The sequence below is a fragment of the Rhodamnia argentea genome, chromosome 11 (genome assembly GCF_020921035.1).
Source record: "Rhodamnia argentea isolate NSW1041297 chromosome 11, ASM2092103v1, whole genome shotgun sequence".
In the NCBI taxonomy this organism is placed as follows: Eukaryota; Viridiplantae; Streptophyta; class Magnoliopsida; order Myrtales; family Myrtaceae; genus Rhodamnia; species Rhodamnia argentea.
This window is the reverse complement of record NC_063160.1, coordinates 3,017,452-3,029,680: the sequence shown is the minus strand read 5'-3', so window position 1 is coordinate 3,029,680 and position 12,229 is coordinate 3,017,452. Positions and strand designations below refer to the sequence as shown.

Below are 12,229 nucleotides of genomic sequence, written 5' to 3'. Positions count from 1 at the left end.
TATCATGGGAATCCATCACCAAAAAAGCAAGAAGACTTGTATTTGCTGGATGAACCTACTGCTGAGGTATGAAATTATTTACTTCTGCATGATATTGTTCTAATTTTCTTTTTGCTGACTATTGTCTTGTGTAATGCTTAACAGGAGCAGGGAAATATGGCACAGGAAAACTTGCTGAGGACTCAAGAAAACCCAGAATACTGCAGTTGGGAATGGGATGGCTATGCCCTAGCAAACTTTTCAATTCAGACAAGTTTGAAACAATGTTTTGAGCCCTTATATATGATCTCTTTTGGCCAATGGGCAAACTGCCAGATTATCTTTTTCTTTAAGACTTCGAATGAGAAGAAATTGTCTTAAATCTGGGGTTATGCATTTGACTAGTGAAGACATAGACGTCCACACCTGTTTGGCTCCATTTCGTATTTAAACACTGAATTGTGCCCTCAATTTAAGTAATATCTGTTTGGTTGCTTTATGGCTTATTAATTATGTCCTTCCACAAGGACAAATGGTTAAGGATCCTTCAAGTTTGTTATGGAAAATTTACCACTTGAATTTTTTTTTTAAGTGACTGATCTCATAAGAAAGTGCGTACCTAGCTATATGTAATTATACCAAAGCCTAAAATCGTAAGGCTCTCTAAGAGATAAAAGTAAAAGCGGTCAATACATTGAGTGAGCGAGTCGGGGACGTGACATTGTCATCACTAAAAAAATTTTAAAACTATTGCACTTGTGTCAATACAATATTAAACATTTCAATTGTATCAATTTAGTCATAAACCTTTAACGATTTATCAATTATGCCACGTAGGATAGCCGAGGTTCAAGTCAACGATTCCCCGCCAAAATTGACCAAAAGGACTCAATTAAAAATTAGTGAAAATATTTTGGATTCAATTGGTGCAATTAAAATGTTTAGGACTGAATTGCCTTAATTGTAATAGGTTTAGGACTTTTTTTTATAAACTATCTAATAGAGAAGGCGAATATGTTATATGAGAACTATGAAAAATAATAGCAGAAGATAACAAGTTACACTTCTAATAGTAGCAGAAGCATAACATCTAAATCAGGTGTGCGTTCTATTGTTTAACGGATGGTGATGATAATGAATAAGTAATGTTAACAGAGAACATATAGAATATAATGCAAGTAGGTATATAGTGGTTCGGCTTTATCCTCAAACTTACGTCCACTCTTAACACTAACAACCACAATAAGGTTGGAATCCACTAGTAATCTTCAAGACTAGTTACAATCAACAAGTATCGCATTTCTAATATATCACCCCATCAAAACTCACATATTGTTATCACTCTTGTACACTTGCTTTTATGACTGATTACAAACATTAGCATTACAGAAACATTGACATCAGGAATACACGGCAAATATAAACAAAAACGTAGCAAAGAAAAACATTCAAAGCACATGACTCGACTTGTTCATTTCCACCCAACCTAATTATTTATCTTTGACTCAATCTATAGTCATCCATCCTCGAATGATCATTCCCCATTGCAATCTTCAAGTAGTCGTTCCTTATATCTTTGCCAGCAGCAGGATGTCATTGAAAATTGTCAGAATGGCTCTTTGATATCATCTATGTCTCTTTAGTAAAGGTCATTTCCTAGAACAGTGTTAGTGTACTTTTGTCAGACTTTCTCATTAACGCCAAAACAAGCCTTTTCATTTCTCAGTCCCAAATCCTAGCCTACGTTACAACCCTTGAAAGTCTTTTCAGATAATGGCACTTAAATTAACATAGAATTGAAAGATTTTAAATATCACTCGAAGAAGTACGGACAAGATTGTTTCTTTCTCATTTTGCAGGTTTCTTGACTTGCAAACCCAGAGCAGATGATGATAATCTTCATTCAAATGCCTTGACTAGACGGGGAGTTCCATTAATAAACCCTAGACCTAGCCCTCGTTACGGTGTTGATTAAGACCTCCCGATCGGCTCGATCGTTCCAATTACGAGATTACTCGGACCCCCGCCGAATGCGATGATGATAAGGTTTAGTGATTCTTAAATCCTACGGTCGGGATAAGTAGATTTTCTCGAGAGTGAGAGAAAGTCTTTCGGAATGAAGTCCCTCATTCAAAGTACAATCCAGGTATTCACAATGTGATAACCACCTCGAATAGAATTGGTAATACAAACTTGTCCGAATAATTATGCATGAACCCATTGAATTGATGAATTTCAGCATGTACTTCCATATGTGTTCTTGGTTGCCTATAAATGCACATACCTATTGCCTTTAATCATGCTTGACGAGTAATGTTTCCTCGAAGACCCAAAAATTCCCGACAATCAAGCCGCTTTTTTGAAGCCCCGAGATTCGTTCAAACATTGTCAAATGTTCTTTTTAAAGGAATGAGACCCAATTCATCGACCTCGCTTGCTTTCATAGCCTGGGCCCTGGAGTCAATTCAATGAGCCTGGTGTGCTTCAATAGCTCGGAGTCCCAATTCATCGACCTAGTGTGCTTCAGTAGCTTGGAGTCATCTCAACCGACACAGCATGCTTCTGGAGCCCGTGGCCACATAATTCACCGGCGTGCTTACATAGCCCAGAGTCAATTCACCGGCTTGGCGTGCTTCTGTAGCCCAAAGTCCCTCCTATTTTTTTAATAATCCCTACTGACTCTTGGTAATGCCCATGAAAGGACAGTGCCAAGTCGGCAACTCGACTCGCTTAGGTTGTCCTCACTTTCATTAACTTCGGAATTATCTGAGTTAAAATGCAGGTATTCCTCCACCCTTATCCTAGTCAGGTGTTCGAAGTACATTCCGAACACCGAACAAAGCGATCCATACTTCAAGGTGTGAGCTTGAAGTATATTAGCTATTGTTTGTATTTGCATCTCATTTGCATTTATGTATCATCTCTATTTGCATAAAAAATAGGACTGACAATCCCAAAAAAAAAAATAATGATAACATGCATCGCAATGTCAAAATTTATCTGACAAAACGGACTGTTGTATTGTTGAAGAAAGGAGATGTGTTGGGGTATGATTTTTCGTCTGAATATGTTTTCTCTTGTTGGAATGACATTTTAGCACATCTGCCAAATGAAAACACAAACCTTTGGGGAGATCTGTGCTTTCCAAATTCTGTTCCAAAGTTTACAGGAAGGCTGGAAGTAAGTGGAAGCCTGATCTGTGATTGGTTTCTGCTATTTTGCTCTAATTGTGTTATGGGCACTCTTGACAGTAAAAGAGCCAAAAAGTTTTACTTTCCAAATTAGCTTGTCTTTTTTTAGGAGAGGGCTGATGGGAATCGATAGGATTTCCTCTGTTAACTCCTCATCAAAAATACTTCTGAGTGTGTGTTCATCCCACTTTGCTTCCTCTTTTGAGATCAAATCAGACACATTCAGCGGATCATTCTTGTTTGCTGGGCCACTAATCACACCCCTCTTCAGCCAGAGGTCTTCTCTTATGTTAACATTTTCCCTATTGCCAATTGACCATCTCACTGTCCGTGGGCTAGGGTTTAAGCAAAATTCAAACCACAAAATATGCAAGATAATTATTTTTAGGTATAGTTTTCTTTAGGGTCATTAATTATTCTGAAAATCACAAAAATAATTCATCTTTTCTATGTTATCATTTTTGCCATGTCATGTAGATTGCATGTTAGTTTCCATTACATGTTGAATGGTATGCTTAGGTTAATTAATTTGAACATCATGTAATCAATTTAATTAGACCGTAACATAATTTGTACATTAGTATAATTTAATTGCATGCCATTTAGGTTCGTCGTAGTTAATTAAATTAATTTCACATGCATGCTTAAGATAGTTTTGTAATTTAATTCATGTCATTACATTAGAATAGAATTCATGCATTGCATATAGATTAGTCTCTCATTTTTTTTCATAAATAAACAAATTGAAAAAATAATTATGTAGCGCATGCTCCTTGTGAGTATCTTGATTTCTGGATATTCATTTACTTGATTGTGCACCCCCATGATAACCTTTGTGAGTATCCTGATTTCTGGATATTCATTTACTTGATTGTGCACCCCCATGATAACCTTTGTTAGTATCTTAGGTTAAAATCAATTAATATTGCCTAATCAAACTTTTTTTTAATTAAATAAAATAATACCGAAAGGGCGTTGGAGTAATCTAGCATGATCAAGTCCCTAGACTCATAATCTTTGATTCGTAGGAATAAAATAGTTCTCCCGCTATTTTATTTAGGTTTCTAATTAACGTACCATAAATGATTACTGGCGACTCTTATTGAAAATCTTTGCATGAAATTAAACCTAGGTTGCAAATTGGTAGAGTTTGGGAGAACTCGAACAAATTAGTTAATTTAATTCATTTGGTAATCCATTAACTTGAAATTCGATTTTTTGGTCACAACAGGCTTGTCGATTGCGCTTCTCCTTTTTTAAAAATTTTCACTATACAGATATTATCGTATTGCATTCATATAAAAATCATGTGTACAAGAGTAAGAGCAGCACCAGAATCCTAATAGTGAGTGGAGTAGGCTTTGTGAATAATCCAAATCACTATAAATTGTTGTGGGCTATCTTTTCATTCCGCTCTTTAGCTGATATCCGAACATAAGCATCACCAAATCTTTGATAAAAATCTACTGAACCCAATTGCCAAATGTAATGGTGTTGATTTTCGCAAAAGTTTTGTAAACAATCTATTCACCCTCTCAAAGTTGCATTGTTAGTCCCAACACATCTGCATTATGGCTTGTGTGTATATCACCTAATACTATTCAACTAATACGCATATTAGTAGCATTTGATTGTCTCTATCATCGTCAAAACGACTTTAGGGATTTTTCCCAGCAAAAGTAAGCTACATTACCTAGATGATAAGGCTCAGTTTGTTTTGTAAAATATGAAATTCATTTTTGTTAGCAATACAAAGACTCATTTTAGAAAAATGCATTTCAAATCATTCATGTTTCGATAAACACATAAAACTAAGTTGCATTACTTGAACAAGAAGCTAAAGTAGCTTAACACGCTGGGAAGATGATCCGACTGGATTGTCGAACTTGTCTTCAACATATGATCACGAATTAGTAAACTTCCATGTCTTGTTATTTTCTTCTTTGACTAACGTAAGATCTTCGTGAAGCGAACGTCTTTGGCTGCACTTATCAGCTACTTCTACTTGTGACTTTCATCTAAAAGTTCACAATTTAAATTTCGTTTTTAAGTTTCAAAGATTCTGAAAGAGATTTTATAAATTTATACACATCAATATTTGGACATTATAAAAGATTTGAAGTGTTTCGAGTTAAATAAAAGTTAAGATGTGATTTGCAAGGACCTGCACGGAAAAAACATAGAACAATAAAAATGCTGCGAAAGGCATCTAAACAATAGATTTTGGGGGTTGAAATGTCTGGAAAGTACATGCAACATAGCATTCGCAGCCAGCTTTCTACTTAATATTACAAGCTCCTTGACTCCTCATGGATCAAAAGTTATGGCTAGTTTATTGCGGGCTGCCTGAATTCTTGTCTCGGGCCGACCTTCCGCTTATCTAAACGCTTGAGAAAGCCTTCGACAATTGCATCATAGTCCAATATTTACTACTTACTTACGACGATTTCCTCGATATTGAGAAAAAGTTATGCATAAAGAGTGTTCCATAATTGCAAAAATAAAATGGGGAAGGAAAATAGCACCTTATCAACCGTTAACCTTAGGTGACGACACTAGCGAAGCATAATACATAAGTAAAGTTTTAATTTTGAGCACCGATAATACACTTAATTAGATTAGTTAACGCGCCGAAAATCGCATTGATTAATCAATTATAAGTATATCTTTTGAGTCGAGTTCTAAATATCGGTGGTATTAAAAAGATATAATAAAGGATTTTCACAACTTAAAAAAGTGCCTAAACCAGATTGAACTATTATCCAATCCCAAAGGTCCCTCTTGCCACTTGGTCTTGAGATAGCATCATCTTCTTCATCGCTTCTCCTCCTCCTCCTCCTTCAGAGCCTGACCAAGAGCGAGCAAAAATGGCGATCTCGACACTGACGCTCACCACTCCAAAACCCCACAACCCCTTGCAATCCCTCACTTCGAAGCACTCCCCCATTTCGAAGCCTCCTCCCTTCCCTCCTTCCTTCCCACGTCCTTGTTCCTCCCTTGCCAACCACGCGAGGGTGTGCGTGGACTCGAACTCCGCGACGAAGGCGTTCCCGTTGAACGTGGGTATTGGGTTTTTGGCGGCGTCTGTTCTGGCTCTGTGTCCATTGGATGCCGGCGCGACCAGGGTCGAGTATTACGCCACCGTTGGCGAGCCCACGTGCGAGCTCAGTTTCGCTCGCTCTGGGCTTGGTTTCTGCGACGTCGCGGTTGGTTCGGGCGAGGAGGTCCCTCGTGGTGAGCTTGTCAATGTGAGTGAACTAATTCATCTTGTTGTTTCTACTTGGGTTGGTTTGAATCTGCATTTCATTCGCAAGGCCAAATTTATTCTAGGGTTAAATAATAATTGTGTAATTTGTCAGTATTGGATGGAACTGTCGCAACATAGAGATTAGATGTGCTTGCTTCTCTTTAACTAGTGTAACTGTCTGCAAGATGGATGCCATTTTGTGTTCTTTCACAACTCTCTTCCCACTTGTTAGTAAGATTGAGAGAGAATAGCTCTTCCCACTTGTTATTAAGATTGGGAGAGAGTAGAAAACAGAATTCATAATTTAGAGAGAGAGAGAGAGAGAGAGAGAAGTGATTTAAGCCGTTCTTTCATTTGGTGTAATCACTTAAAGTTACCGCAGATTCTTTCCAGCTTATGGGTTGAAAAGGGGTTGACCCGTCGGTGCACTTGGCCTTCTTCCTCCTCTAATTTACGTATATCCATCGACTTATGTGGGGATGTGAAAGGCATATTGACCCAAGAAAAGAAAGCGTTAGTTACAAGTAAGTTAAGTTATGAGCTCAAAAGTTACAAGCTTTAGGGAATAGGTCTTCACAGGATTCCACTAATTTATGATAGGGGTGATACAGGACACAGTTAGAAGGTTTTACGAGGTTTTTCTTGTACCTCAGTTAGAAGGTTTTGTGCTTTAGGATGATAGTTGTGCTCTATAAATATACAGAACGCAATTAATGAAGAATGCTGAACCTTCAAGGGCATGCCAATGATGATGGGAAATCTCTTGAATCTTTCTGTTCATGGTTCATACTATGGGGATGAGGCCAACTTTGAGTGATTTTAATCTTCCATACCCTTTGTTAAAATTCCAGGCAGTGTGTATAACATCAAAATCAGGCTCAATGTTATTTATGTACAGTCGTCTGTCGGTTTATCATGATCGGAAAGAACTCAGTTTATTAGGTTACAAGGTGTTACGTTTCCTTCTATTGCCTTAAGGCAGAAAAAAAGTTACTCTATGCCCAAAGTCTTCCTCTATAATGCCATCTTTGTTTATTGTGCAGATTCACTATACTGCACGATTTGCAGATGGCAGAGTCTTTGATAGCAGCTATAAACGCGCTAGGCCTCTTACTATGCGTGTTGGTGTTGGAAAGGTATGAGAATTTCGTCTTTTTTTTCTTGAGCTTCTTTTAGTTTTAAATCATTGGTCGTCAATAGGTTGTTGAAGTGACTGCTTAGTTGGTTTTAAGTTCAAGGCAAAGTTCTTTAGCGATGCTCACTTGGCACCAAAAATTTTCATTGTGCTGTTCTCTTACCATCAATCCCATTGCTGTGTCTTCTTACTGTTATTGCGTAAGTTGTCCTTCACATGATAACATATTTTGAACTCAGAGGGGATTGCTTGAGCAACTTCATATATGGTGTACTTTGCTTCACATGTAATGAATACAAGGTGGTTGTAGGTGTGAAGTCAAAGCCTGCTGGAGAAAGGGCAGTTTTTCTGGACGTATAGTCTATTATATCCAAGATTAACTATCGGTTAGATGATAAGGACACATTCCGATGCGATTTCTTCAAATGCCATCTCAAGTTCCAGAATTCTAATTATTTTTCTTTTCTTTGTAATTCATGCTCCTCTTGAATGTGGATTCTGGTGTCACATTGATGACAAATCCAAACCCACTCTTCCTCTTTGGAGCAGCTTGTCAAATCGGTTTGATAAAAATTTTCTTCCTTCGTCAAAGGCATTCAATAATGGATGGCTTTGATAATGAATGTACATGCCATTATTTATCCAGATTGCACTCTATTAGGTTAGAAGAGCTTGATTGTCTCTGTTAGTTTATTCTTTTTAGTCCTTATTTATACAGTAGAAAAGATTCCCCCATTGATGGTGCAAAAAGATGTTGCTCCTGTCCACTTTATGACTTATTTAAGGCTTCCTTAGATAACTTCGCATCAATTCCTGAGCATGGCAAATCGATGTACAAATTTCTATATTTCGATGATCTATTTCAACATGTCTAATATTTCTTGGTGATTTCACTTGCCTCATCAAAACCAAAGTTCGTCTTGTTAATTTGTACTTTCAAAGAGAGTAAAATATATCTGTTCTTTATGCAATCAACCGTTAGTACTAAATCCTTTTTGCCAAATTATGTGGTCATATCTTTTGATGTAAGTGATAAGGTTGAAATACATGACTAGGACGAACATGGGCAGAGGGAATATGGACAAGAAGCACAAAAACTCTTTGCGTCTTCATTTCTTGGGCTAATCCCCTGTACCTAATTTGAGTTCCTCTTTAACAGAAGAAATGTCTCTTTAGTGATGTTTGTGCCTTGAGGAAATAGCATGTCATATAGGAGGCTCTATGTAACTGCAATTCTGCTCTGGTTGCCTAGGTAATCAAAGGACTTGACCAGGGGATACTAGGAGGTGCTGGGGTGCCACCAATGCAAGTCGGTAAGACATTGAAGGCAATGTATAATTTTCTTCAACTTTTATACTTTTTTTTTATTGGAAAATATAACCCTGCCGAATTTCCATAGGTGGTAAACGTAAGCTTCAGATTCCTCCACAGTTGGCATATGGGCCAGAACCTGCAGGATGCTTTTCAGGTGACTTTCCAAATACTTGCAGAACTAAGCATTACATCATTTAGTTACACCAAGAGATTAAAGCTATTTTCCTTCAAGGAGCGAAAATCGGCTTATGTGATCAAAGGAGAGTAATACTGGACAGGGAGTTGTTTTAGTATTGTTTGCATCTTCTCTGTTTCAATATTGTTTCTGTTTGAGGGAATCCCACTCCATGCCTTTTTTGTTTTTCTGATAAAACAGCATAACTGGCCATTGTAAGTTAACACCTTATCCGACTAGTTTTTGACTAGTACATGGCCTTTTAATGCTTGTGTCCAAATCATGACATCTTTTTGTTGGTATTATACTTAAGTATATGCCCAAAAGCACATGCCTTTTCATAAAATCATCCAACAGGATGCCCATTTTTTGGATAGGTGACTGCAACATACCTGCCAATGCGACTCTCGTCTATGACATAAAGTTGGTGGGTATCTACTCGGGAAATGCAAAGTGAGGCCAGTCCAAGTCCCCTGCATTATAAAGTAAATATGAGGACATTGAAGGTGTCTTGAGGTCAGTAATCCTATTCTTCTTGCTATCAATTCCCTCCCTCTAAATGAACGCCCGATGCTATCAATAAAGGAGCCTGGAGGTTAGATATATTTGGATTATTAGTACATTTACAGCTTAGATAGCTTTTCCTATGTGTCATCGGGAGCCAAAATGTAAGGACATCAACTTAGCCATTTCTTGAATCGTACCATTTGTGAGAAATGGCTAGTCGAGGTCTATGCAACGAATTATGCTAGGGTGGAATGCAACAAATGATGCTAGGATGGAAGAGCTAGGCAATATTTGGAACAACTGCATTCTAACTTGCATTTAAGGCTAGAATGCTGGACATGACCCATTTGCACGACATGAGGTACATACAAATTGCAAAGAGAACGCCCAAATATGACCCAATCCGACACACTTAACTTTATGTTAACACGAAATAATACAAATTCATCGTATTTCAGTTATTCAGGATGTGGAATTTAAATTAAGATGTTTTAAGCCGATACAAATTGACTCGAATTACAGACACGAGACACGCCAAACTGAGTTGTTGGCCGTACTTGCACTCTGATCTTGAGGTGGTATCTCATTTATTCAAGATCCTCTTGCTGCCAGGCAATCAGTCTTTTGTCGGCTAGTTTCCCCTCAATTGTTCACTTGTACTGGAAACGATTTTCCCTTTTCTGGTTTCCTGATCCTAAAAGCATGCTCGGTCTATTGTTTTGTGTATGTAAAATTTCTGATTTTTCATATTTTAGGACAAGAAAATCCTGAAAGAAATATAATAAGTTTCTTTTCATTTAAGTTGGAAGACCAGAAAAAGCTGCATTTGTGGATATTAGTTCTACAAGACTGTTCTTTTTTTTTTTTGGGTTAATAAAGAAGGTGTTTGAAAAATGATAGACAACTACAAGACTGTTCTTTTTTTTTTTTGGTAAAAGTCTACAAGACTGTTCTTTAGTTTTCAAAAAACAGAAAAAGCTGCTAATTGGTTTATTACCAGTTCTCTAATTCCCATTGAAAATTGCAAGTGAAAAATGGACAATTCCTTCCGATTGATGGCAGGCTTTATTTTTCCATTTGCATTCAATGGTCTTTTCTGTTTAAAAATGATTGTTGAAAGCTTGACATTTACCGAATTCAGTGGCATGGTGAAATGAAAAGCCCATGAGTGATCTTGGTGATGTGAAGGAGATCTTTGTATGGAGTCATACGTGACGTGTTTAATATTTGATGCTGAGTTCATTCTCCGTAAAGGCTCTGGGCTCACACGAAGTACTGAAGTTATGGCTCTAGTTCCATGAATGCATGTAAGAGGATGAGGTAGTCTAGTTGGCCCTGCATTTTGTGTCATTGGTCATAAGTCCTGAATATCCATCAGGCTACTTCCCTTGAATTTCTAAACCTATTGCCTGACTGGGTGACTGATTTGTTAAATCTGTTTTAATTAAGATGTTACTTTTCAAAGGCCTTTTGGGAAAGAAATAGCTTGATGTTGCACATTTTTATTTTGTCATCCATTTTGAGATTTCTTGCTTGCTTGTGATTAGGTTTATTTTGGAAGCAAAGAAGGAAATCTGTCCCACAATGATGAGAAATGTGATGGAGACAATCGATTTTTTCACATTAACAAACATAGAGCCTATGTCTCTCACCTGTCACTTCTGTCCAGAAGAGAAATATGACGATCCAGGCTAATATGTTTCTTGGCTGGCTTGGAGCCACTAACCCTCCATCTTCATTGCCTTGAATGGTGCAATTGTCATCCTGGTTGATACTTTGTAGTATGCGGTACATCTATTCACATGAAGAGCAACTTGAGTTTTGTAACGAAATCAGCTTCTGCACTCTGGATGTATTGAAAAATAAGTGTTAAGATGAAAGCTTCATGTTAAATTGATATATTTCCACGTTGACGGTCAACCCCATATCTGCGAGCTTAAGCGGCAGGGTTGCTCGTGTATTAAGCATTCTATTTAGCCATAGTGCATTCGTAGAGTATGTGCCTGCATATGCACGTAGATGCAACTTATGTAGATGATTGTCATTTTGGCTTTTCTCGAAAGATTTTGATCCGTTGGTGATATATGAGACATTGTGGCGAGAACGATAATTTTGACAAGTAAGAGCATTGTCTAGGTTTTGAACTAATTGCCGGGAGTCTTTTTGGATGTTAAATGCTGCTAAAAGTTCTGATTTGTACCCATGTTGTCAAAAGGGGTTTTGAGACTTAAGAGAGTGGATCTTGAGATTTACTGTACAACTTCCCATGAATCTCTGCTGTCTTCGCAGTGACTAGTCTTTACGCTTCCTTTGGCTCCAACAAAGTGTCCTGAGAAAAAGAGAAAAGCTGGAGGGCAAAAGAAAGTTTGATTGATTGATTCTTGGGTTTGGTTCAGCGGGACATGAAGAATGTGCCCTTTTTTTTTTTCGCTTTTCCTCTAGCTCCTATTTGGAACCAAATGCGTTTGAAATAATTCGAGCCATTCCCATCTTCCCTGTCTTCCTGCTTTTGGAATTTGGTTTATAACGTCTGGCCTTGTCACTTTCAGACAGATCCAAGACTCGGTAAGAGCTGATTAAGCTGACCAAATGTCTTAAAGATCACATTCGATCGAATATTTGCACTTGCATACATGTCGCAATAGATAACTTTCAAGTAGTTGTAATTATGTCCCGAATGT

At 37.6% G+C, this 12,229-nt stretch overlaps 1 protein-coding gene across 1 annotated transcript; it reads left to right on the top strand.

Moving 5' to 3' along the window:
• Window positions 1–5,969: 5,969 nt before the first annotated feature.
• On the top strand, window positions 5,970–11,522 carry LOC115744128 (photosynthetic NDH subunit of lumenal location 4, chloroplastic). Its single transcript, XM_030679229.2, has 6 exons — window positions 5,970–6,418; window positions 7,461–7,553; window positions 8,805–8,865; window positions 8,952–9,020; window positions 9,419–9,557; window positions 11,096–11,522. Exons 1-5 carry the CDS (start codon window positions 6,038–6,040, stop codon window positions 9,496–9,498), a joined length of 684 nt encoding a protein of 227 aa, XP_030535089.1. The 5' UTR covers window positions 5,970–6,037; the 3' UTR covers window positions 9,499–9,557; window positions 11,096–11,522.
• Window positions 11,523–12,229: the final 707 nt, after the last annotated feature.

Bases quoted from the DNA above. Each gene is read 5' to 3' on its own strand.
- LOC115744128 (XM_030679229.2), top strand. From the start codon at position 6,038: ATGGCGATCTCGACACTGACGCTCACCACTCCAAAACCCCACAACCCC. The intron at 6,419-7,460 runs GTGAGTGAACTA...TTTATTGTGCAG, and splicing joins CTCGTGGTGAGCTTGTCAAT to ATTCACTATACTGCACGATT. The intron at 8,866-8,951 runs GTAAGACATTGA...GAATTTCCATAG, and splicing joins GGTGCCACCAATGCAAGTCG to GTGGTAAACGTAAGCTTCAG.